This window comes from Stigmatopora argus, chromosome 7 (genome assembly GCF_051989625.1).
Source record: "Stigmatopora argus isolate UIUO_Sarg chromosome 7, RoL_Sarg_1.0, whole genome shotgun sequence".
Taxonomy (NCBI): domain Eukaryota; kingdom Metazoa; phylum Chordata; class Actinopteri; order Syngnathiformes; family Syngnathidae; genus Stigmatopora; species Stigmatopora argus.
In genome coordinates this window covers 20,290,274-20,312,490 of record NC_135393.1, presented here as the reverse complement: position 1 = coordinate 20,312,490, position 22,217 = coordinate 20,290,274, and the positions used below count along the sequence as shown (strand labels likewise).

Sequence of the window (22,217 nt, the reverse complement as noted above, 5' to 3'; positions counted from 1 at the left end):
ACCGAAAAGACAAAGGGGTCTACAATTAGGGCACGACCACGCTGACCAAAGAGACATTTTATTCGGCAATTGACATGGGGTAGCATACAAGTGAAAAGAAACAGTCACGGCAACAAATCAAATGCAACGCTCGCCTGTGAGACGAGACCGGACGCGTGTAGGCATCTACGTCTTATTTACACAATTATTAGGAGGTTTGTTTCAAAGACGTTGAAATCAGCCATTGTTGTTTTGGAGGCCACGTCCATTCCAACCTCTGTTGTTTTGGAGTCCACTTTCCATTCCGACCTCAAAAAGGACAAAAATGCCAGTCCTTTCACGCCGTCACCCTGCCGATAGCAATATTGTTCCTTGTGAAAAACCGGCAAACGGCACTGAGGTTCTTTTCTTTAGACAGCGATGCGCCAGCCAATGTTTCTCGGGAGCCCTCCCCGTTCTCAGAAGCGTGCCAACTCTCAAAAGTAGGAAGCTCCTTCACTAAACGCCTTTTGGGCTCCACTTGGGAAAATGTCTTTTGTCGCCACACTTTGTTAATCTGTGGATTATTTTTTTCCATTCCTCCGTTTATTTCCAAGCCTTTTCCCCCACAGAATGAGACACGATTTCAAATTGACAGAGCACAAAAGGCACCAACTGAAACGGGTGATCTATCGGCCTCCTCTGCGCCGTTTGTCAGAAAATGAGCCATGTTGTCCAGTTTATATTTATAGTAAGGGGAAAAAGTTTGCAAATGTCCCATTTGGAAATGTCACTTACTTGGAGGAAGACAAAAAAATTGAAGCTAAAAACAAACAACAACAAAAATAATCAAATAAAAAAGTAGCCCAAAGAGAATTTGCAGTCTCACCAGGGATGACTTGGCAACAAATTTAGTGTCCGTGGGTTGCCTCAAGTCATTCTAGCCAATCCTCTCCATCTGCCAAATCCGTATCTGCCCCTCATCTGCAGCCATGCGGTGGCAACGTCCTGAACTAGAAAGGCTGCGGGGGTGCATCTTTTAGTTTTTCCAAAGGTTCAAATGCAGAGAAAGCTTTCGTACGTACCCAGTCGCGCAAACCCGCCGACGCCGACACCCAGGAGATAAGCTCCGGGTGAAGCGCGCGACATTGGCCATTCGGCGTCTCCAGCGTGTGGCCGGCCCAGACTCCAAAACCCTCCGACCGTCTTTGGTGTCTATTAGGGACCACAGCTTTCATAGCGTTGCCCCGCCTTTGCATAGCCGCACACTCAAAAATAAAAAAACGCAGTGTAAACATCATGATGGAAGTCAAACACATCTGAGACATTACTGTCAATCACCTTCCATTCCATTTTTTGTTTTTCCCTCCTGTGTCCTTTTCACAAGGGCTACATTTTCAGCAGAAGAGACCAAAGCACTTTTTCCTCTTTAGCTACCACCTATTCTGGTCACTTTGTTAGAAGCTCCCTCCCAACAAAAATAAATACATAAATAAATATTACTGCAATTAGCCTTTCTCAGCGAAGGCCAGATGGGAAACGCAAATGTTGAGTTTTAATGGGATCCAGGTTTCGAGACATCTCCCCGCACCTAGCTATCTTAACGGCGGCGCTTCCGAGTCACGGTCGCATAAAGACAGTCTCTGCGCTAGCCGTCTTTCCGAAAGACCGTCGCGCAAAGACCGTCGCGCAAAGACCGTCGCGCAAAGACCATCGCGCAAAGACTGTCTCTGCGCTAGCCGTCTTTCCGAAAGACCAACTTGCAAAGATGACGTATGTGCAAAGCTGAGCCGACGGAGACTCCTACGCACGCACGTTGCAAAAGCCCACGGAAGGTGAGAGAAATTTCTGACGCTTGCGCCCTCTAGCTAGCGTACTTGAAAACCAGCGCAATAAAGTCACCGTGACGGTCCGGTCATGACTCCCGCCGCTTCGCCCGCAAAGGACGAGTTCCACGCCGAGCTCTGGCGTGTTTTTGCCGCGCCTCGGCGAAGCGAGAGTCACGACCGGCGCGCCTTCGTCGGGCCGACGACTCGTACCGGACGAGTTCAACGAGGTGGACGACGCGCTTCCGGTTCGACGGTGGCTCTTTGGTGCCGACGTCCACGGTCAGGGTCAAGTCTTCAGGCAGGGAAGAGGAGGAGCCTCGCGAGTGCTAGCTAGCAAGCCGGCTAGTTAGCAAGCCGGCTAGCTAGCATCGCGTGGTGGCCAGGACCGCCGAGTGCCTCCGCCCCTTCCGCGGAGCTCCACCCCTGGTTACTGGCGGACCTCGTTTGCGATCAGACTGTCCTCCCCCGAGTGGAAATCCGCCTCGTTGATGTTGTCGCCACCGTTGAGCACGTCGTCGTCTTGGGACGAGGCCCGGTCCTCCTCGCCCCCGCCGCCCGGCTCGTCCGAGTTGGGGTCTTGCAGCACCTGGGCTATGTACATCTGCTGCCGGGACACACATGCACGAACACGCACACACACACACACACACGCAAACACACACAAACACACACAAGACACGCCGCGTTAGTGTAGTGAGCGTCTGCTCACCGGCGCCCAAAACAGCCCGTGACCGTCAAGTAAAGACGTTCAACGGAATGGAAGCACAACTCGAGGATCGAAGGCAAGAGCAAAAAAAAAAAAAAGCATATCTAATCAAAAGACTGGAAGGTGGCTAGTTGAAGAGGGTGATCCAAATAAAACGGAATCAAGGAATTTACCGTATTTACTCGCACATAAGTCCCCTACATGTATAAGCCGCACCCTCAAAATTGCCTTAAAATGGTTGAATTTTACAATTTCTTGCGTATAAGCCGCCGCCTAATGCACAAATTTCACCTGCATAAGCGGTAGATTTGACACCGGCGCGCAAGCCCTCACCTGCGATTTGGCCGGCGGGGAGGCGGCGTGGCGGGGAAGCCGTCCGTTCTCCGCCACTTCGGCGTCCGAGTCCTTGGTATCGATCTGCCGGGGCGGCAGGCGGCGTGAGCGAGAGCCACTCCACGTCTGCGAGAGCCGGCGGGCGGACGTTGGTACCTTGTAGTTGTGAGCGCTGAGGTACTTGAAGTGTCCGAAGCAGACGTGCGACAAGCACACCACGATGGTCACCACCAGGACCACCAGCGTGAACATGGACGTGGGGGTCTCAAAACCTGCGGGTGCGGGGCACGCTAAGTTATAACGCGAGCCCCGGGAGTCAAGACCGCAGCCGACCGTGGATTTGCCGCTTTCTCTTTAGCCGCGCCGGCGAGAGAGACAGAGCGCACTGGCGGCAAAGGGCATTTCCGGACAAAACGCCGACGGAAGGCGCTCCCAATCTTCCAAAACCAAAAAATAATAACAAGCGCTCGCAATCCTTGCCTGTTCGCATGGTGGAGAAGAAGAGCAGCCAGAAGAGGCAAAGGATGGGCGCCGCCACCACCTGGGTGACGGCGCTGGAGTGGATCTTCTTGTCCAGCTTGGACGGCAGGTAGGCGTAGTACATGTTGTAGCGGTCCACCAGATGCTTCAGCAGCATGTACATCAGACCTGAAGCCGAGGCGCACGGTTAGGGATCAAGCGGTCGGGGACGAGGCGCCTCGGTAGGGCGCCGCACTCACCGAACGGCACGATGATGGGGCAGGTGATGCTGTAGGCCATGACCACGGTGAAGACGTTCATGATCCATGCGTAGGCCGCCCCGAACTGGAACTCGTACGCTTGATGCTGACACGAGAGGAAATGGCGTCGGCGCCGGCTCTGGAAAGGCCGCCGTGCGACAGGATCGGCCCTACCGGAGCCTCTGGTCGCCTACTTTTCTAGTCCTGCTTTCCTGATAACAAACCGGGTCAAGTTCTGGCCCTCGTCTTCAAGCCCGGACCAGGCCCGGCGGAGCCGCTGGTGGTCAACTTTTCTAGTCCTGCTTTCCTGATAATAAACCGGCTCAAGTTCTGGCCCTCGTCTTCAAGCCCGGACAAGCCCGGACCAGGCCTGGTGGAGCCTCTGGTCGCCTACTTTTCTAGTCCTTCTTTCCTGATAACAAACCGGGTCAAGTTCGGGCCCTGGTCTGCTTAGGGTGCGACTCTCCCGATTCGGTCCCGCTGATCATTATCCGGCTTTCTTTAACCTGACGGAGACCTATACACCTACTCTCCATTCGCCGAATACCTTATGGAATTTCAGGGATGACTGCGTTGACGTGAGCACTGCTACAGCTATTTGCAAGTAAGGCTACTCTCAGCGGAGCCCAACATTTGCCCGATCCACCCACCGGTGGCCCGGCGCGCACTCACCCTCTTAACGTTGCGCCGGTCGGCCGCCGACGGCGCCAAGCAGAGTCGGATCATGTACATGAGGAGGCCCGGGATCCGAAGCAGGTCCATGGCGTTGCCGATGAAGGCCGACGCGATCACGTAGTTGACAAAGAAGGCCCCGTTGTCGGGCAGGAACACGCACCTGTGTCACGAGCGCTCTTTTTTTTTAACCTCCCGGTTCCGAGAAGACTCGGGAGTAAAAAAAAAGAAGAAGAAATAAAGCGGACTTACTCGAAGCGGACGGTGCCGTCGGCCAAGAACTTTTTGTCAAAGAGCCAACGGAAGAAAACGTCCAGACTGAAAGACATGATGTTAGTGGCCCAATGAAGGTGGCATTTTTACAAGTGGATTTGATAAAGAGTTGTACCTGCTCAGGCCAAGAGAAGGCAGCAGAAGAACCATGAAGATCAGGAAGGTGTAGCACTTGTGCATCGTCGTGCGGTTCTCTCCGGACCTGCGCAGGTAAACGCCAAGCTGTCATTTCTTTCGGCCCTAAATTAGATGGCGTCTAGCCCCGGGGTGGGCAACGTGGTCCCGGGGGGCCGCTGTGGGTGCAGCTTTTTGTCCCAAGCCATCCAAACCTACGAGGTTGGTGCTGAAACGAGGCGCACCGGACTGCAATCCGCTGATTGCACTTGTAAGATACCAGATTGAGGGAAAGGTTTTCCCTTATAGGTTGGAGCAAAAACCCGAAACCTGCACCCATTGCGAACCATTGTGGAGTCATTTGCCCAGCCCCGGTCTAGCCAGTGAATGTGGTCTCCGGGCTTGGCGTGGCGGCGGACCGCGTCCGTCAATTAGATGCCCTCTCCTAAGAGAGGTGATCGAATTGACGGCGGCGGCGGCGGTGGCGGCGGCGGCGGCATTGTTCCAGACCTGGTCCAGTGCGCCTCGAAGAATGCCGAGTAATAGACGATGGTTGGTAGCAGGGCGGAGAACGCCCACAGGAGGAGCGTGGGGAAGAACTGGGTGACGATGGGGTTCTGCGGAGACGCAAGCGGTCACAAAGCCAGCAAGTTTCCTTTGGAGGAGGCCGCATGGAGAGGGGTCAGCGGTAAGTGGTGGGCGGTCATTCTCACGTTGAGGTACTCCACGGGCTTGGTGACGTTAAACTTGTCCATGGTGGAGATGATGATGGCGGGCGTGGTCAGGAAGAAGAGCAGCAGGAAGAGGATGCAGTTGATGATCAGGCAACGGATCCACCAGGAGACTCCGCCCAGCGACAGGTGCTCCCTGAGGGACAGGCGCGGTCAGGGTCAGCCACCCCTCGGCCGGCCCGCGGGAGGAAGGACTTGAGCCTCTACCCACCAGCGCACGTTCTGGGGGTCCGGCGCGTAAGACACGCTCCAGTTGTGCACGTGGAGCGCCTCGCCAAACTGCGAGGAACGCGGTTCCTGCCGGCAGCGACAACCTTGAATCTGGCACGCGTTAAAGTCCTTCAGGATTCTGCCGGGAGGGGAAGGTTAGGCTAAGGGTTTAGGAGGCCGCCGCCACCAAACGTCCGGCGGACGGGCGGGGTCTCTCACGTGGCCGTCGTGGCTTCGTTCTGGAAGGTGACGAAGGCCATGCCCAGAGGTTTGGTGTGGACCTTTTCCTTCTCCTTGCGGTACTCCTCCTTCAGCTTGGCCTCCCTCTTGGTGTAGAAGCTGACTGCCTCCTCCTGTCGGCCAAACACAGACGCAATCGTCCTCTAATCACGCTAACCCCTACGTGGCGGCGTGACGGGAGTGGACCTCCTGGCATCCGGCGATGGCGCAGCAGCACAGGTGTCCGCAGGGTTTGGGGTTGATCATGGTAGGAACGTGCTCCTTGGCCATCAGGTCGGTGAAGAACTTTTTGCTGCGCTCCGTCTTCTTCCTGCGGACCCATGCGCGTCATGGGCAAGCTCCGGGGCCGCCGGCCGGCCGCCGGCCGGCCGCCGCCGCTTACCTCTCGGCGTTCAGGGACATTAGCTTGGCCACGTTGTAACAGATGCGAGCTTCCAGGACCGTGCAGTTCTCGTACGCTTGCCTGAAAGAGAGAGTGACGCGTCATGACCCAAACGCTTGAACAATTGGGTGAGTTAGGTCACTCGCTCGCTCGCTCACGTACTCAAAGTGCTGTCTGATCTGGCTCTCTTCGGCGTACTTGGAGATGCCGTTGATGAATAAGGTGCGCTTCACCTGCAACGCCGCAGGGTGAAAAGAAAGTCAGGGCCCCTGTCGTCAGCGCTCGCCGTGCCATGTACCATTACCAGGTCGTCCTCCTTGTAGTGCATCTTGGATGTGTGTCGCCTCATGCTATAGACGGTGAGCAACAGGTACATGAAGGCGAAGGAGGTGTGCAGCCACAACAAGTTGGTCCTGGAGGCGCACGGGGCTTAGGGTTAAGTGCTAAAGAACCCGTTACCGCCCATTTACGGACAACGCGGGAAAAACCACGGAATGGCCGCTCCCGGAAGATGATCATTTAGCCAGACGACGAACGGTAAGTATTCGGGGCACCTTTTGTTCGATTGCCGCCATTGGCTCCAATCATTTGGCTTTCACGGAGGGCCACCGAATCGGCTCTCTCGGGAAAATGATGCCGGCTATATCCAAATTGTTGACCAAAGATTTGCGCTGCGCCGGCTCATTCCATCGCTTTTGCCAACGGTTGTATGAGAGGACAAAGGGGGGGAAAGGGCAACTCACCCAGACTTCAGGTTGGCGATGGTAGTGCGGCCAAAGCTGTAGGCGTTGTTTTCTGTAAATGTCAAATAATCCCAATGATCGGCAAAGAAAAAAAAAAGAAAAAAAAGGCTCGACTCTATCCGCTCGCTGGACTTTGATTTGGCAATTTTGCCCAGGCAGGTAGACGGGCTGGCCACGTGTACGCAACCACAATTTCTGCAATGATCTACAATCCACCGGACTAAAATTCTAGACGTCAACACGTGCACAAATAAGTCAGCGACTGAACAACTCTGCAAGACGTCTACAAGATGTTTGAGAAGTCTATACAAGTTTGCCACGTCCACCATGTAGCAAATGTACAAGCCGACTTCTTTCCAAGCCGCTTTACCTTCTTTGGAGGGTGGTCCGGCCGATCCTTGGTTTATCAGGAAATCAATACTGATAATTCGCACTAAAAGAATAAGACACACAAGTGCACTTCCTGTCAGGTATCGACCAAAAAGATCCTCCCACTGCTCGTCAACGTCACGGTATAGAAAGAAGTGACGGTCGACCGAGCGACTCGACATCTAGTACTTAGTGGCAAAGTGGATTGCAAGAAACTCTCATTTCGCCCGACAACCCATTGGATGGGATTGGATTGGGCATCGGGCGTCGACGGAAAACACGCGCCACCTCGTTTTCCAACGTGAAAGCACACCTTTGCAAACGTCTCAAGACCATCGGTCCGCTTTCACCGAGGACAACGGGAACGACAGGCTAAAGTTGGACGAACTCACTCCCTTTGAGGATCGCCACTATTTGGACGGCCGCCGTGGGCGGCTGCGACGGGAGAGGATTTCTCGCCGAAAGCGCCGCGAGTCGGCACGTTCCGGGCCCGGCGGTAACGCCGGGCGCGCCGCCACGTCCCGGGACAGGCGTAGACGCCCGGCGCGCCGTCGGCGATCCGCGGTCAAGCAGACTGAGAGGGCCGAGCTCACCCAGAAGGTCACCGGAGAAGTTGACCGGCAGCACGATGCCCACAGAGAGGACGCCCACCACCACCAGCAGACCGATGATGTGACGCTGGAAGGACAAGTAGTGCACCGCGTCCTCGCCGCACTTCTCGCGGATCTCCTCGTCCCTGTCGAGCACCCGGGACGCACGCGTCAGTGCCGGCCGCGTGGCCCGGCTCGCCAAGAACTCACTTGATTCGGAAGATGGCCGTCAGCCAGGAACAGAAGCCCTGCGGAGACAACGACACGGCTGCAAAAATAAAGCTTCCTTCCTGTTCGCGTGGCGCAAACGGGCCGGGTCGTCGGAATATTCTTTCCAAATGAACAAAAAAAAAACGGGTCAATAAAGCAAGCACGTCTTCCCGTGTCACCCCTCGTGTGAGCGGGCGGAGCCTCGCAAGCGCCCCCGACCTATGGCCCGCTCACTCTAAGTGGATTAGCATTAGAACCACTCGCCAAGCGGCCGGCCGGCAGATTAGGCACAAGACCCACTCAACGCTCCCCGTAGAGGCAGCAAACCTGTAGCTTAGCGTGCTAGCTGAGGAGAGGTGGGAGAATAGGAAGGATAGGAGGCCGTAAGGAAGCGCCGTCTTACGTTGTCGCGTTGTTCCAGGTCGACGGAGCTGGAGACGGACGTGAGGCGTTCGTAGCGGTCGGGCGCGTCCGAGTGCATCGCCGAGGCCACGCTGAGGAGAGAAACGGCCGGCCAAAGAAGGAAGAAAGAAAGAAAGAAAAGTCGGGCGGTTAGCGCCGTTCTCAGAACCCGCCGGGCAGATCACGCGAGCACAAACATCAGGAGGGGCTAACACCAAATCACGGCTCGCCGGCCGCCTAGCTTGCTGGCTAACACGCCACGTGACATCCACACGCACGCACGGGCACACGCCGTTACCTTTTCACCGGCTCATAGTTATCTCGGTCTCGTCTTCGGCTGATTTGGTTTTCATGGTGGGGACAAGCATCAAAAGGGGTTAGACTTTCAGCCGCCGCTAGCGTGCCGTGAACATTCCTGAACACACGGGCTCGCTCGCGTATGGTAGCAGTAACCTAGCCGGACGTCCATCGCCGTCAATGGCAGCCGGACGTCCATCGCCGTCAATGGCAGCCGGACGTCCATCGCCGTCAATGGCAGCCGGACGCTGCCGCGTATGGTAGCAGAAAGCTAGCCGGGCGCTGCCGCGGGAACACTCCAAGGAGACTTCACGTCCGTCCCCGTGGACTGAAAGACGCCCGGAACAATGCAAACCAAGACGCAAAGTCAAGGCGTCGGCAGGCCCGCGAGGCCCCGTCCGTCCGCTAAGCGGCAGAGTTTAAAAGCCCACGTTCGTTACGTCCTTTGACTCGTCTCCATTGCCGCCGCGCGGAAAGAATGCCCTCGTGAGTTTGCCCGCTGCGCTTTTCGGTCAACCGACCGCCAAGTGGCTTTGCCGTCCGTCGGAGCTTTCGGACGAGCGTACCTCGCCAAGGCCCGAAAAGCCACCGGCGCTCAAACCGCGTTCTGGAAACGGCCCCACAGGTGAAGACAAACGCCAAATGGGCCGAGAAGGGACGAACGGCGGGGGCAAAAAGGCTGAAGCCCAAAAAATCTGAACGCTTCAAAAGTGGGCGAGTAGGTCTCGACCAAGGTTAACCTTCGGCCGATCGGTACATCCGTGCACACCCGTGAGCTTACTAAATGAAGTAGCCTGTGCGCCAAAGGATCTGAGGGGATCTTTAAAGCTACGCTGTAAGGGTGGAGCACGTGGGAATGGTTTTTTTACCCCCTATTTGAGCTCCATTCTTCTTCACTTTTGTTGAAAACATATGACCCAAACCACCCCACCGACATGCGCTTCGCCTTCTCGGAGGAATTTTAGTAAGATGTATATTATTTGCCCAAAGGGTTTTGCTCGTGAACGCTTTCGCGGCCTGCCCGAGATAGCCCGAAGGAGATGTTCCCCAAGCCATAAACGACGGACGTCAAGTACGGCCGAGACGGGTGGGCGGGCCGTTCCGACGGCGGCGCGTCGGGACCGAGGCTCGGCCAGCTTACCTGTCGGCGTCGGTGACCAGCGCCAGGCGTCCGTAGTCCCAAGCCACTTTCCGTAAAATGGAAAAGACGAAAAGCAAGACCTGGGAAAGAAGAGGCGGAGGCCATGTCACACGGGCGGGCAGGTAGGCGGGAACGCCGGCCAGATCGCAGGCCCTCGTCTTGGGCGACGGCGCGGCGTTCTGACCAAGAAGCACATGAAGTCCAGCGCCAGCACGGTGGGCACGCCGCCAAAGGGGAGCCCCTGCAGGACGGTGCTGCGGATGCGCGCCGAGTAGCAGTATTCCTTGGAGCCGCCGTCGCCGGAGCAGTTGTCGCGGGCGCCGCACGCCTGGCCGCCGCCCACGCCGGCCGCGGCCACCATCAGGATTCCCAGCATGCCGGACGAGGGGGAGACGAGACGCGGCGCCGTCAACGGCCCGGGTCCCTGAAAAAGATTTCCAGACCGTGGATGACGTGTCACGTCGCCTGTCATTTCGTACGCTACTTTTTGTTTTGAATGATGCTGGAAAACGGCAACCAAATCCAAACTGGCTCCCGCGGAAACAAATCGAATCTCCGAGAAGGGTTAAGGGGTGACGTTTGCTTGTCGTTATTCACGTAGGCTCCGCTCGCCCTTCCGTCCGTCCGGCTACGTCACAGAAAGTGTTTTTCTGGGAACCAACGGATTGGAATATGCGGGAGAATCAATCCTCGTGTCGGGGTCTTGGGAAACAATGGCCAAGTGTCTTGACACTTGTGTCAGTCGAAGCGGAAAAAGGCTTTATTTTGCTTTGCCAAACATGAGACGGCCTCAAATTGTTCATTTTCTAACATGTTTTTACGGTTGGGAAGTTATGACCCGGTTCTTTTTGTTTGAGGAATTTAGCTCAGCTGCTTTCATGCGACTAGTTTAGGTGCTTTTTACTAAAGTAATAACTTGAATTTCCATCCTCAAACAGCCTCCCCTGCCTTCTGAAATGAGTGAGAACATTTATTTTCCTAAACAAGACCAGGTGAACCCTAACCTTTAGCTTGTTTTGCTCAGCCGTTGTAGCTGACTAAAACACCCGGCTTCTAACCCCGAGAAATGATTTGCAACCTTGTATTCGGGTAATACCTCTCGCGTTGTGAAGGACAAGTCAATGACGTCATTGTCAAGATGGCGTTCATCGCTCGGCAAGAGGGGCAAATCCGGCCCATCGCATTTGCATATTTTGGCAAATGCCGAGACGGCGTCACGTCACGTGCCGGCTGCCTATCATGTCAACGAGCACTGAGTCAGCGTGTGACGTCATGATGGGACGAAGCCACCCGAACCGAACCGAACCGAACCGAAGCCGAAGCCGCCCGCCCGGTGTCCTCTGCGCGTCTTACGTAAGAATAATGTCCCCCTCCCCGCCGTCCGCCAGATCGTCAATATCGAGCAGGGTATACAATACAACATAACCCCCCCCCCCTTTCAAAAATCCCTCCCTCCCTCCCTCCCTCCCTCCCTCCAACCCGGCCGTGCGTGTGCGCACCCGCACCCGCGCCGAAGAGGGCCCTTTTGCGAAACAATGGACGAGAGCGCCTTACCTGAGCAGCGGAAGCGGCGTGATGAAGTCCTCACGCAGCTCCAGAAGTGGCGCGGCCCGCATCCGCCGAGTCGTCGTGCCGCAGCCTCGACGCCATCGCCGGGCCGCCGGCGGGCCTGCGTGCCTGCGTAAGCCGACGGACGGCTGCACCTGCTGCCAAAGCACCGCCCGGCCCAAGCGATCGAGCGACCGAGCGCACGGCCGGCCGGCCGCCTTTCCTAAACACTCCTCCTCCTCCTTCTCCTCCTCTTCTTCGTCTTCTTCTTCTTCGTGCTCCCTTCTCTTCGGATGATCAAATGGAGGCTGCTGGGCTCGGCCGATCTGGTCCGCTAGCCGCCGTCACCGCCTTCGCCGCCGATGGTGCTGCTGCTGCTGCTGCTGCTGCTGCTGCGGACGACAACGCGGTGATGGCAGGCTAGGCGTCGACAGGGGGCGCCAACGTAGCCCTTCAAAATAAAATTCTCGTTTTCCCTAAATGCCTACGCCTCTATTAAGTTGGGGGAGCGAGACGAACCTTGGCCCGGCTTTGCCCTCCATTCGCCCTCTTGGCTTTTCATTTATTTCTCGCATTGGGCTTGAATTTTTGTGTTTCTAGCCGCCCAAATAACCTTCCCTTCGATTCCGGGGCTGTCCAAGTGGGTGCAGCTTCTCATTCAAAGCCAACAAGTGCAAGTGTAACCATTTGATTGCTGTCAGGTGCTAGTTCAACTGTCCACACCAGATCGGTGGGAACATTGGCTGCGGCGGCTTCCTTTTGCCGAATCGCTTTGATAGCCCTGTCTTCATGCGACTCCCTGGGTTCGCCTTGTCTAGGGGAGATCACTGAGATCCGCTGCGGGAAGTCACGTGGCGGACGCTCGTCTGGGGGTTAGGTGGCCCGAATGGTGGGCTACCGCAAGAGAGAGCCGTCGCGGCGGCAGACGACAACGGGGAACCAACCACCCTTTGTCCAGCCGCAACGTGGGCCTGGACCGGACGTCCTCCCCTCCCCTCTCCTCGCGAACGGCCAGAGCAAGGCCCAGCCTCCTGGGCCGCCGCGCTAGCCATTGATTGATTGATTGATTGGACCCCCTAACGGCCTTAACCCCAACCGCTCACAAGTATTGAATTGAATAAAGTTATACAATCCAATTGTCTGAGATGGCGAATCTGAAGTAGTGATGAGTTGTACTCATTAACATAAAAGAAACCTTGCGTGTCAGGGATGGGGGCGAAATCAACTCATCGAGCCTTTCGTGACATTCCCGTTTGTGGAGCAGCACTGCACCTGTAGTACGTACTGTGAAGAGAGGGAAGTCCCCCAAATCACGACACGATTTGCGAGCTCTACGCAGGCTTTGTTTTGAAGGCAGAGACTGGGGCCGGAAGTCAGCGTGACGTCACCGGATAGTGACGTGCTTTGAATGGACAACTGGCGGATCCCCGACCCAAAACAAACATGACGGACGGTGAGACAGTTCGCTCTTGTTGATTTTTTGCTTTAGAATCTTCTCATGTTTAGTGACGACGAAACTTTGTCTCAAAGCGCCTCTCTCTCTCGCCTGGCTGGCTGGCACTCGTTCCCTTCTCGCACCAACCAGACGTCGTCCGTTTGGGGGAAAAGCCTGCTGCTAAGCTAACAGAACAGGGCAACCCCTACCGAGCGCCCATTTGGCCCCTTTTTCCAAAGCACGCAAGCCATTTGTGGCGGGCAGGGGACGAGTGCTCGAAGCCGGCTACGCCTGGCTCCTCGCGGCTAGCTTGTGCCCCTCGCGGCTAACTTGAAGCCGGCTGCCTTGTGCTCCTCGCGGCTAGCTTGAAGCCGGCTGCTTTGTGCTCATTGTCTCTTTTTGTTTGCAGAAAACGCCGACGCCGAACAGACGATGGAACGCGCCGCGGTGAGTCGCAACCGCCACAAAACGGAAAGCCAATCGCTTTCAAGTGTCAACTAACCCTCGGCGAGACCAAAAGCTGTCCAAATAACGTTTGTTGCCCTACAGGCGACGGAAAACCCGCACGCCGAGTTCGGCCTGACCGACAGCATCCAGGTAAGGTCGGCCGCCGTCTTGTCATCGCCTGGCCGGGTCCGGCACCGCGAGCTCACCGGCCGGCCGCCTTTGCCGCCTTCCCAGCGAACTTTGGAGCAAGAGAAGTCGTCCAAACAGAAGGTGGACGTGCAGGCGCTCCCGACGCGCGCCTACTTGGACCAGACGGTGGTGCCCATCCTGTTGCAAGGCCTGGCCGTGCTGGCCAAGGAGAGGTGGGTGCCCTAACTCTCCCCGCCACCACCAGTCCAAAAGCGGGGCTTCCCATTCAAACTGGTGACAAAAGCTACTGGAATTTCTTTCCAGGCCTCTGAACCCCATCGAGTACCTGGCGGCATTTCTACTCAAGAACAAGTCGCAGTTTGACGAGCGCAATTGAAAGTGTCCCCCTTTGCTCACGCCGATAACAATAAAGTGTTCTCAACCAAATGGTGGGCTCTAGGCTTTTAATGGGGCCGTGCCAAATCGGGCGTCAGACATAAAGCTGGCGCGCCGCTAGCTGCTCCATAAAGGGCCGCATTAGCCACTCGGACGAGAAGTAGAAGACCAGACCCAGCGAGATGGAGACGGGCAGCGCCGGGAGCGCCTTCTTCCATGCGGCCAGCAGCACCAGCGTCACGCACAGGCCCTGCCGGCGAGGCCAGGTGGTTGAGTGAGAGGGTTAGGGGCGGGAGCTTCTGCTCCAACTCGCGACCAAGCGTGCCGGCCGGCCGGCCGGCGGGAGCTTCAACTCCGACTTACGATCAAGATGGCCACGAAGCAGGCCGCCGTGGTGTTCCAATCGTCGCCGCCGGCCGCCGCTTTTCCCACCAGCACGCTGTAGAAGATGAAGTCCCCCAGTCCCAGCTTGACCCCGCCTGCGGTGCACACGGTCGTAACAGAGACTGGCAACGTGGGTCGGCGAGCCTCGGGGACCTCGCTCACGTTCTTCCTGCCCCTCGTCGTCCTCCTCCGCCGAGCGCCCTCCCTCGTCCGCCTCCTCCTCCACCGGCGAGCGTCGTTCCTCGTACTCCACCGCTTCCTCGGCGGCGGACCCGTCTGCGAAAAGACGGCGGAGGTCGGTGTATGGCGGGTGGGCGGGCGGGCGGATGCCGCTGGCTCACTCACCCGCTCGTCTTTGTTGTCCGGCCTCTCCATCCGCGGGACTCCGCGTTGACCAGGCCATGGCGGCTGTCGTCGCACGTGAAAGAACGGCTGGCACGCGGTGCGTTTACCTCGGCGCTTCTCGCGCGAGACCTCGGTCACTCACACGAGTAGATGAGGGCGGGGAAGACGGGCTCGTTACGTTCCTGCGCCGTCTCCACCAGCATCCGCAGCGGGCCCCTGGGACTCAGGACGGCCACCAAATCTGCCGGGCGGGGGCGGCAGTCAGGGCGGCCCGGACGGGGTCGGTCGGGGCGGGGTCTACGGGCTCACCGTAGACGGAGACGGCGGCCAGGATGACCCAGGCCGACCACTCGGGCAGGTACTTGACGAAGACCAGCGCCATGAGCGCGCTGACGGCAATCAGGTAGGCCTGCTGCAGCGCCAGCGGCCCCTTCCAGTGGATGCACGCCATGCCCACCGCGCCAAAGTTCCAGATCAGGAGGCCCGCCGTCACGTAGTCCATAGCCACGTTGTAGGTCTTCAAGACCTCGCTGTGGACGCGCTCGTTTGACACTGCGCCTCTCGACTCTCGCGGGTTATCGTGGAATTCGATCTAATGAATCCATTATGCGTTACAATGGATCCGTCCAATTTGGATTCTCGCATGAGCCGAGTCGGTCGTTTCGGCGACCGCGCAATTTCATTTTCCGTTTAAAGGGGCTACGAAACCGCGTCAAAAACCACCAACTGACTGCGCTGTCATTTGCCACTTAAAACTGGTCGTTCGCTCGGCAGTTTTGCAGCGGCGTCAGTCTGTGGGCCGGCATCAACCCCGTTTCAATTCTTTGCCAGGAACTCCTGTTTAGCTTAGTTTGCCATTGGCTTTGATTGGGATCGGCGAGGCTGGGAAATGCGAAGGTAGCTTCTCACCTGAGGTACATGAAGCTGAACCAAAAGAGCAGCATGAGGGACGACAGGATGAGCCAACCGTGGATGAACTGCCGACAAAATGGGGGGGGGGGGGGGGGGGGGGGATTGTGGGGGAGAGAGGAAGGCGTCAAAGCGGGGCTGTTGCCGCTCGGTCGCTCGGTGGGGGGTGGCGTGCCTTGTAGCAGCGGTACTTGTAGAGAAAGACCAGGAAGAGGGTCATGACCACAATGACGCCAATCATGACAAGCGAGTTGAGCACCGAGTTGAGGAGGCGGCGGCCCACCGACGACGTCTTCTCCGTGAACGGCGTGTAAATCCTGCGGGAGGGAGCGAGGCTCCAGACGGGCCGCCCTGAGCCGGCGCCGCCGGACCACTCACAGCCGCTGGTCCGTCTTTTCGGCGTAAAAGTCCACCGACTTGATGGTGGCCACCACCGCCAGCATGCACAGCGAGACGGGCACGAAAAGCACGATGACGTGCCTGGCGCCGTACTTGAGGCTCAGCTGCTCGTCCTCCGCCGCGCCCTGCCGAGTGTCAAGGAAGGCCTGCTCGCGGAAAAGGTCCGACGCCAACGTCGCGGCGGAGACTTACCGGCCTCTGGGACTCGGGGGTTGGATTCTCCGATCGGACCAGCGCCGTCCGCTCCGTGTAGGCCTCGTCCTCGCCGCTGTCCGACGCCACCATGGCGCCTTCCGATCGCTGACACGCAGGCGCGCACACACACAAACACAAACACACACACACAAACGCACACACAAACACACACACACGAAGTCGTCATTTTGCCGCCGAAAACCTACATTTTAGCTATGAACTGAGCGTTCGGGTGTCTGTGCCGCTCACTCGTGATTCGGAGGGCAGAAATTGGACGGAAGGTGCCCTTTCGAAGAGAGTCTGTGGATAGAGCTGGGATTTTGTTCATTGTCAAGAAAAGAAAAGCGTCGTTTGGCGTTGCCCGCTCGCCAAACCAAATCGCCCGCCGTCCGCCGTCCCTCCCTCCCGCTCGCACGCCTGGCAGTCAACACCGACTTGACGTCATGTTCCGGTGCCGTCGACCCCCTTTAAAAAGTGACAGGAAGGTTCAACTTACCCGACTTGTTGCGCACTGCGAAGAAAAGTCAGCGATCGCGACGCGGAAGTCACGAGACGGAAGTCAGCTGAGTGCAAGTCACGTGACTGCGGCTCGTCTTCTTCGGGCGCTTCTGACCAACGGGGGCTTTACCGCCATCTACTGTTTAGGACCCTAAGCCTGCGCACGATACTACGTGTACATAGTAGTACTACACGGCAAACGATATTCTATTGGCTCAATAGAATATCGTTTGCTTCCTAGTACTCTCTTCTTTGAAAAAGTCCAACACAGACGGAGTGTTTTTTTAAATGATCCTCCTCAATACACTTTTTATTTTTTGCCTGCCACCCCGCCGCCGACTTGGATCTTAGCTCTCGGGCGCTGCGGTCGTCATTTCTCCTTTTGGCAATCCAAAGTAGAGCCGCTCAAGCGTTTCCTCGGCGACACGGGGCCCTTCCCAGCCAAATGTTCTTTTATTTTGTTCCTTTGAATGCCCGAAGTCCAGCAACAATACTAACGGCTTTTACGGTGGCGTGGAGAACACCTCGCTGTGCCGAGTCCCGCCTCAAAGGACCCACGCGACCACGTCGGAACGGGCTCGGGAGCGTCTTGGATCCATTTTTCAACTACGTTCGACGGCCGACAAAATGTCCCGGCGATTGAAACGGACGAGGGAAGGGAAGGAAAGGGCAGTCTGTCTTTAAAGATCCCCTGTCGCGGCAGACAATTTTCCAAGTGTAACGGCGGCGTTCCAATCCACTTTTTCCGGGTTTTGGCGGACGGTTGGGCGGGTCTGCCGTTTTCTGGCACTAGTGGTCGTGCTCGGCCACCTGCAGGAGGCGGGTGACGTGTCCGACTCCCTTGGTGGCGCCCTCTCGGAAGAGAAGTTTGGCGCCGGTCCGGAGGTACTCGGGATGCTTGAGGAAGCCGAAGGTCACAGCGGCTCGCTCGCCCGTCCGCAGCTCCTCCTGCCGGCAGAGAGAGAGAGAGAAGAGGTGGCGCTTTGAAATCGAGGAGCCACGAGCACCTTTCTATTTGAGCCGGGGAGGGCCGAGCCGAGTCCAGCCACCTTTCCGTGCACTCTTTGGACGACGGCCGTCTGCCGGACGTTGCCCACGTGCGCCGTCACCTGCGAGCCGCGGCGGAAGCTGCCGGCGTGGAAGAGGAGGACCACGGCCGCCTCGAAGCGCCGGCACACGCTGGGCTTCATTTTGGGACTCAGCATCACCATGCCCTGCACGGGTGGCGCTCGGTTCACGCTGGGGTCACGCTCGGCTTACGCTGGGGTCGCGCTCGGTCGCTTCGTTCGCTCGCTCGCCCACCTTACGCAGCAGAGTCCTGTCCAGGTCGCCAAGCGCCAAGGTGGCCGCCTGGCCGGCTCGCAGCAACCTGCAGGCGGAGCGGTTCCTGTGGATGGACGCCACCTTGACCCGCAGGAAGGCGCCCTGCTGGGTGGGGCCCACCGCCAGACGCTCGCCCTCGCGGCAAACCCCGCTGAGGCAAACAAGGGGCAAACCGTTCAGGTCCGGCAAAAGCGCCTCCTCTCCTCGCCCTTTCATTTGTTCTGGTCGACGTCGCACCTGTACAAAGTCCCGCCCACCACCGTGCCGACATCGGGGACGGAGTAGATCTCGTCCACCTGCGGAGCGCATGAGGAGGGATGTCCCGATCACATACTTTAGGACACTTTTTATTCAAAGCGGGATTTAGGATTTTTGGTTTTTTTTTCTCGGATTTATGGGTGCTTTTCACCAGTTTTTTTTTAAATGATTGTTTTGGCATTGATTTTAAGACCTTTCTCAGCCCCTTCCTTTTTTCGCCTTTGTTCATTCGCCATCCCACTCAATGGCAGTCAACATGGTCACACTGGAAACTCCATCAATACATTTTAAAATCCCCCTGGGGCCCGTTTTTTCCGATGAGTAGCGGGCGTACCTGAAACTCGGTGAGTTGCCTCATGAGTTCTTCTTGTTCCTTGCCGTTGCCCAGAGGGGGGAGGACGTTCAAGAAGATCTTGAGGAGCTCCAGACCTCGTCCCGACACGCTGGACAGGGTGAAGATGGGTGTCACGCTGGACGCACGCGCACACACAAACACAAACACAAGACCCTGCTCAGATATCCTGTCCTCGTTCAATAGGAAGTGGCGAAAGATGATGGACAAAGCCACGGGCGGAAGCGGGGCGCGCCCACTGACCAGGCGTCGGCGGTGGCGGAGGCGGCGGAGGCGGCTCTGGCGAACTGCTGCGCCCCGGCGACGGCGTCGTCTGGCGCGCGGATGACGAAGGGGACCTTGTCGCAACCCGGCTGCTTGAGGAGTCGCTCCAGCTGACGCAGCGTGCGCTCCAGCCCCCCCCGGGAGCACACGTCCACTTTGCTGACGGCCACGAAGATGGGAACTTTGAGCGCCGTGGCCAGGCCCAGGTGCTCTCTGGCGGTGCCGGCTGCGCACACACATGCCGGCACATTCGTCTTGCTTTTTCACAAAAGATGCATTTTCATACTTTAACTGAGAAAGAAAAAAAAAAACACATTTACTATATCTCAGCTCCATTTCTATGACTCAATATTACAACCATGATTTTGTGGAAAATTAATGTCAGCAATTCATTACATTTCCCAAAAGATCAATCGGGGAATGGGAGTGCTTTTTGTTCTTCCATATAAAGGCTTGCTTTCAAAGTATATCGAAAGAGACTATATTTGCCGGCTCATTTGAAACGCGGGCTTGGGCCTAATCACGGCTATCAATTACGCAGGATGACTTTCTAATATGTTTTTTTTTTCTTTCTCCGTGGCCACCACTTTGATTTCGGAAAGCGCCGATCTGACCGATGCCGGTGTTGGCGCCGACCACCAGCATGGCGAAATCCGGCCGGTGGCTGGTGAGTCCGAAGACGGTGGTCTTCAGGTACTTGTGGTGTCCGGCCAGGTCCATGAAGGTGATCATCTTGGAGGAGCTCTCGCAGATCTCCTCGGCGCTGCGCGACTCGCTGTAGTTCACCACCTGCCGGGGGAGGGGGAGGGGGCAAAGCTCCTTCAAGCGAGCGCCCGCCCTCTCGTGCCGGGCGGGCTTTGAAAAAGAAGGCCAACGACTTGTCCTCTACTGTCGAAGCCCAGGATCTCCAGGCTGATGCTGGACGTGCGGCCCGTCTGAATCTCGTGGAGGTGCCTGAAGAGGTTGAGGCGGGCCCGCCCGCGCCCGTTGTCCAGCTCGCCCTGCGTCAGTACGCCCAGAAGCGTGGACTTGCCCGAGTCGGCGTTGCCCAGCACGGCCACGCGCAGCTCCAGGAACTGAGGAGAGGGAAGAAGGTCGAGCTGTCCCCTGACGTCACGAACCGGCCACCAAAAGTCCGGCAACCCGGCCACCAAAAGTCCGGCCACCCGGCCAAGATACATGGCGAGTCCGCCCACCACGGCGCTCTCACCTGCCGGTCGTCCGGCACCTTCCGCACCAGCACCTCGGCGATCCTCCGCGCGCTCCCCTCGCCGTCCACCTGCCGCTCGCGGAGCAGCGTGACGTCGGCGCCCACCCTGGACAAATCCCAAGGTCGGAGCCACGTCGACGGCGGGCGCCCCGGCCGACTCCGGAAAGGGACCCACTTGTCGGCCATCTTGCGCAAGGTCCCGAGGGAGGCGGCCATGTCGGTCCGACCCAGGCCCACGGGCAGCCCGTTGTCCTCCACGCCGATCCGGTAGACGGCCTCGCCGCGGCCCTCCTGCAGACGCCACTTGAGCTGCGTGGCCAGGTGCTCGAAGCGTTGCCGCGTGGGGTTGACCAGCTTCAGCTGCGGGGCATCGGGGGCGAGCGCCGTCGTCAGTCCGGGCGTCCCTCCCGGGACGGGACAACGCCGTGGTAAGTCCGGGCGTCCCTCCCCGCTCCGCTCCGCTCCTTACCTTGTACTCCACGTTGCCTTCTTCGGCCTGCGAGCGCAGCACACATCATTTGTTCAGTGTCTGGTTTTCTGGTGGACAAGCGCCCAGATTTTGGTGGGCTCCCGCCGACGCGATCGGAGTCTTTTGAAAGACCAACGTTTATTTCCAAGCATCCGCTATGGTTCTTTCGCGCTCATTTGCAACCGTTTGCTTACCTGTCAACTTATACCTTTTCCCGTAGAGGGATTTTTCAACAATATGCACCATCTTGAAGCAGAAGGACGCTATTAAGGATATCAAGCTTTCCAAAGACTAACCATAATTTCCTAGCAACCCAGTCGATAATATGCGAAAAAGCCAGCAGAATTATATTAAACATCATAAGCACTAGTTATTTGTTACTCTGTTAGTAGATGTGAATTAGAACCACAAAAAATGTTTTTTCCATTGTAATATCCTGTTTTTGGGTGTTGTTTTCAGTTTAATTTGTACTTAGTAGTTCATTTCTATGAGAAACCTTGATTTGAGATACGAGAAAATTGACATACGAGCTCGGTCTAGGAACGCATTAAGCTCGTATCGCAAGGTATGACTGTATGCACACACCCATTCCACTCTCACCTGTCCGCCTTTTCGCTATGTATATAAATATGCTGTCCACTTTGGCGAAAATGTACAACTTTTACGTGCGCCCTAGGTGAGTAATGATGTGCCACGTTGCATTTGTACTTTTTTAAATCGTTTAATAAGGGGAATTGCAATCATTGATAATGGGAGCAGTTGGCCGAGACTGACGGCTGTGCGTTTGGATATATCCGAGCCGCTTTTCGCCATCATGTTCAGTATTCAATATTCGCGGCAATGCTCGGTCCCAAAGCCCCGCGAAAGGCGAGGCCCCGCTGCGCACATGCATTTGACTATCTAGTAATGCTTTGAAATGTGCGTCGATTGCTTGCTGGCCCAGCTCGCTCAAGAGAAGAAGCGACGGTGACGGCGACGGCGACGGCGGCGGCGGCGGCGGCGGCGGCGGAAGACAGCGGGTACCTCTGGTGGGAGAAACGGGGGCGCTCTTTCCTTGCTCTTCGTTCGTTTGTTTTTATTGCGACGTCGTCGTCGGCGGCGGCGACGGCCTCGTCCGCGTTTCCCCGGCGTCGCCGTCAGGTTGTCCACCATCTTCTCCAGGGCTTTGCAGGGGGGACGAGGCAGACGCAGAGGCCGAGGCCGAGGGCCGCCCGCCACCCCCGAGTAGAGATGGTGTCCCGGCTGCTCCTCTTTCGCTCGCTTTCCTCCTTGCTCAGCATCAGCGCCGGCTCTAAAGCGGCACCGCAAGCTACCATGAAAAAGAGCGACGACTTCCGCCGGGGCTTTTCAAGCTAAAGTCCGTTTGAAAAGTTGCTTGGACCATTTCCGCCTGTGCTTTTCAAGCTAAAGTCCATTGGAAAAGTTCGCTCGACGACTTCCGCCAGTGCTTTTCAAGATCAAGTCCATTTCAAACTTTCATTTACGGAACAATGAAAACAAACGGCGTGCACGGAGCAAAATTGTCCGTCCAAAAATCTCACCTCGTGCCTGGGCGTCCCCATTCCACCACTTTCAACCGACTCTTAAATTCCACATTTACGCAGGAAGTGGGCCGGAATTTAACAGGTTCACATCTAAGCCACGCTCCATCGACAAAAACGCTACAAAATCAACGGTAAGCGAGTCCGGCATTTCCCCTAGTGAGCCCAGGAAGTGATTGATGGAAAATGTCCCACT

The 22,217-nt window shown here is 57.0% G+C and overlaps 4 protein-coding genes across 13 annotated transcripts; 1 reads left to right on the top strand and 3 right to left on the bottom strand.

Annotated features, from left to right (window-relative positions):
* Positions 1 to 42: 42 nt before the first annotated feature.
* On the bottom strand, positions 43 to 11,901 carry LOC144077946 (mechanosensitive cation channel TMEM63B-like). Of its 6 annotated transcripts, none has more exons than XM_077606060.1 (25): positions 11,474 to 11,901; positions 10,104 to 10,343; positions 9,920 to 9,999; positions 8,780 to 8,818; positions 8,483 to 8,573; positions 8,080 to 8,117; positions 7,873 to 8,015; positions 7,281 to 7,343; positions 6,911 to 6,962; positions 6,472 to 6,580; positions 6,330 to 6,400; positions 6,168 to 6,248; positions 5,972 to 6,095; positions 5,765 to 5,898; positions 5,547 to 5,684; positions 5,318 to 5,471; positions 5,115 to 5,221; positions 4,606 to 4,692; positions 4,470 to 4,535; positions 4,218 to 4,380; positions 3,546 to 3,651; positions 3,307 to 3,474; positions 2,983 to 3,098; positions 2,827 to 2,910; positions 43 to 2,391 (listed from the first exon to the last, which is right to left on the bottom strand). In XM_077606060.1, exons 2-25 carry the CDS (start codon positions 10,293 to 10,295, stop codon positions 2,215 to 2,217), a joined length of 2,583 nt encoding a protein of 860 aa, XP_077462186.1. In that variant the 5' UTR covers positions 10,296 to 10,343; positions 11,474 to 11,901; the 3' UTR covers positions 43 to 2,214. The 6 variants fall into 6 exon arrangements, with proteins under 6 accessions (XP_077462186.1, XP_077462187.1, XP_077462188.1 ...); XM_077606061.1 differs by having other exon boundaries at positions 43 to 2,388; XM_077606062.1 differs by lacking the exon at positions 8,780 to 8,818 and having other exon boundaries at positions 11,474 to 11,900.
* Positions 11,902 to 12,771: 870 nt separating this feature from the next.
* On the top strand, positions 12,772 to 13,925 carry dpy30 (dpy-30 histone methyltransferase complex regulatory subunit). Of its 2 annotated transcripts, none has more exons than XM_077606074.1 (5): positions 12,772 to 12,920; positions 13,312 to 13,349; positions 13,452 to 13,499; positions 13,584 to 13,711; positions 13,783 to 13,925. In XM_077606074.1, exons 1-5 carry the CDS (start codon positions 12,911 to 12,913, stop codon positions 13,808 to 13,810), a joined length of 252 nt encoding a protein of 83 aa, XP_077462200.1. In that variant the 5' UTR covers positions 12,772 to 12,910; the 3' UTR covers positions 13,811 to 13,925. The 2 variants fall into 2 exon arrangements, with proteins under 2 accessions (XP_077462200.1, XP_077462199.1); XM_077606073.1 differs by having other exon boundaries at positions 12,794 to 12,920; positions 13,803 to 13,925.
* psen2 (presenilin 2) lies at positions 13,926 to 16,733 on the bottom strand. Of its 2 annotated transcripts, none has more exons than XM_077606071.1 (11): positions 16,603 to 16,733; positions 16,104 to 16,211; positions 15,891 to 16,036; positions 15,688 to 15,829; positions 15,513 to 15,580; positions 14,913 to 15,133; positions 14,746 to 14,844; positions 14,604 to 14,666; positions 14,421 to 14,534; positions 14,238 to 14,353; positions 13,926 to 14,124 (listed from the first exon to the last, which is right to left on the bottom strand). In XM_077606071.1, the coding sequence occupies exons 2-11, from the start codon at positions 16,194 to 16,196 to the stop codon at positions 13,969 to 13,971; spliced, it is 1,218 nt and encodes a 405-aa protein (XP_077462197.1). In that variant the 5' UTR covers positions 16,197 to 16,211; positions 16,603 to 16,733; the 3' UTR covers positions 13,926 to 13,968. The 2 variants fall into 2 exon arrangements, with proteins under 2 accessions (XP_077462197.1, XP_077462198.1); XM_077606072.1 differs by lacking the exon at positions 16,603 to 16,733 and adding an exon at positions 16,356 to 16,543.
* Positions 16,734 to 16,883: 150 nt separating this feature from the next.
* On the bottom strand, positions 16,884 to 21,826 carry LOC144077949 (GTP-binding protein 2-like). 3 transcript variants are annotated; one of them, XM_077606067.1, is made up of 12 exons: positions 21,504 to 21,826; positions 20,481 to 20,507; positions 20,187 to 20,371; positions 20,012 to 20,117; positions 19,680 to 19,877; positions 19,416 to 19,590; positions 18,781 to 19,027; positions 18,520 to 18,655; positions 18,165 to 18,223; positions 17,907 to 18,078; positions 17,612 to 17,818; positions 16,884 to 17,552 (listed from the first exon to the last, which is right to left on the bottom strand). In XM_077606067.1, the coding sequence occupies exons 1-12, from the start codon at positions 21,630 to 21,632 to the stop codon at positions 17,394 to 17,396; spliced, it is 1,800 nt and encodes a 599-aa protein (XP_077462193.1). In that variant the 5' UTR covers positions 21,633 to 21,826; the 3' UTR covers positions 16,884 to 17,393. The 3 variants fall into 3 exon arrangements, with proteins under 3 accessions (XP_077462193.1, XP_077462194.1, XP_077462195.1); XM_077606068.1 differs by having other exon boundaries at positions 17,654 to 17,818; XM_077606069.1 differs by having other exon boundaries at positions 20,187 to 20,415; positions 21,504 to 21,620.
* Between the last annotated feature and the right edge of the window lie 391 nt (positions 21,827 to 22,217).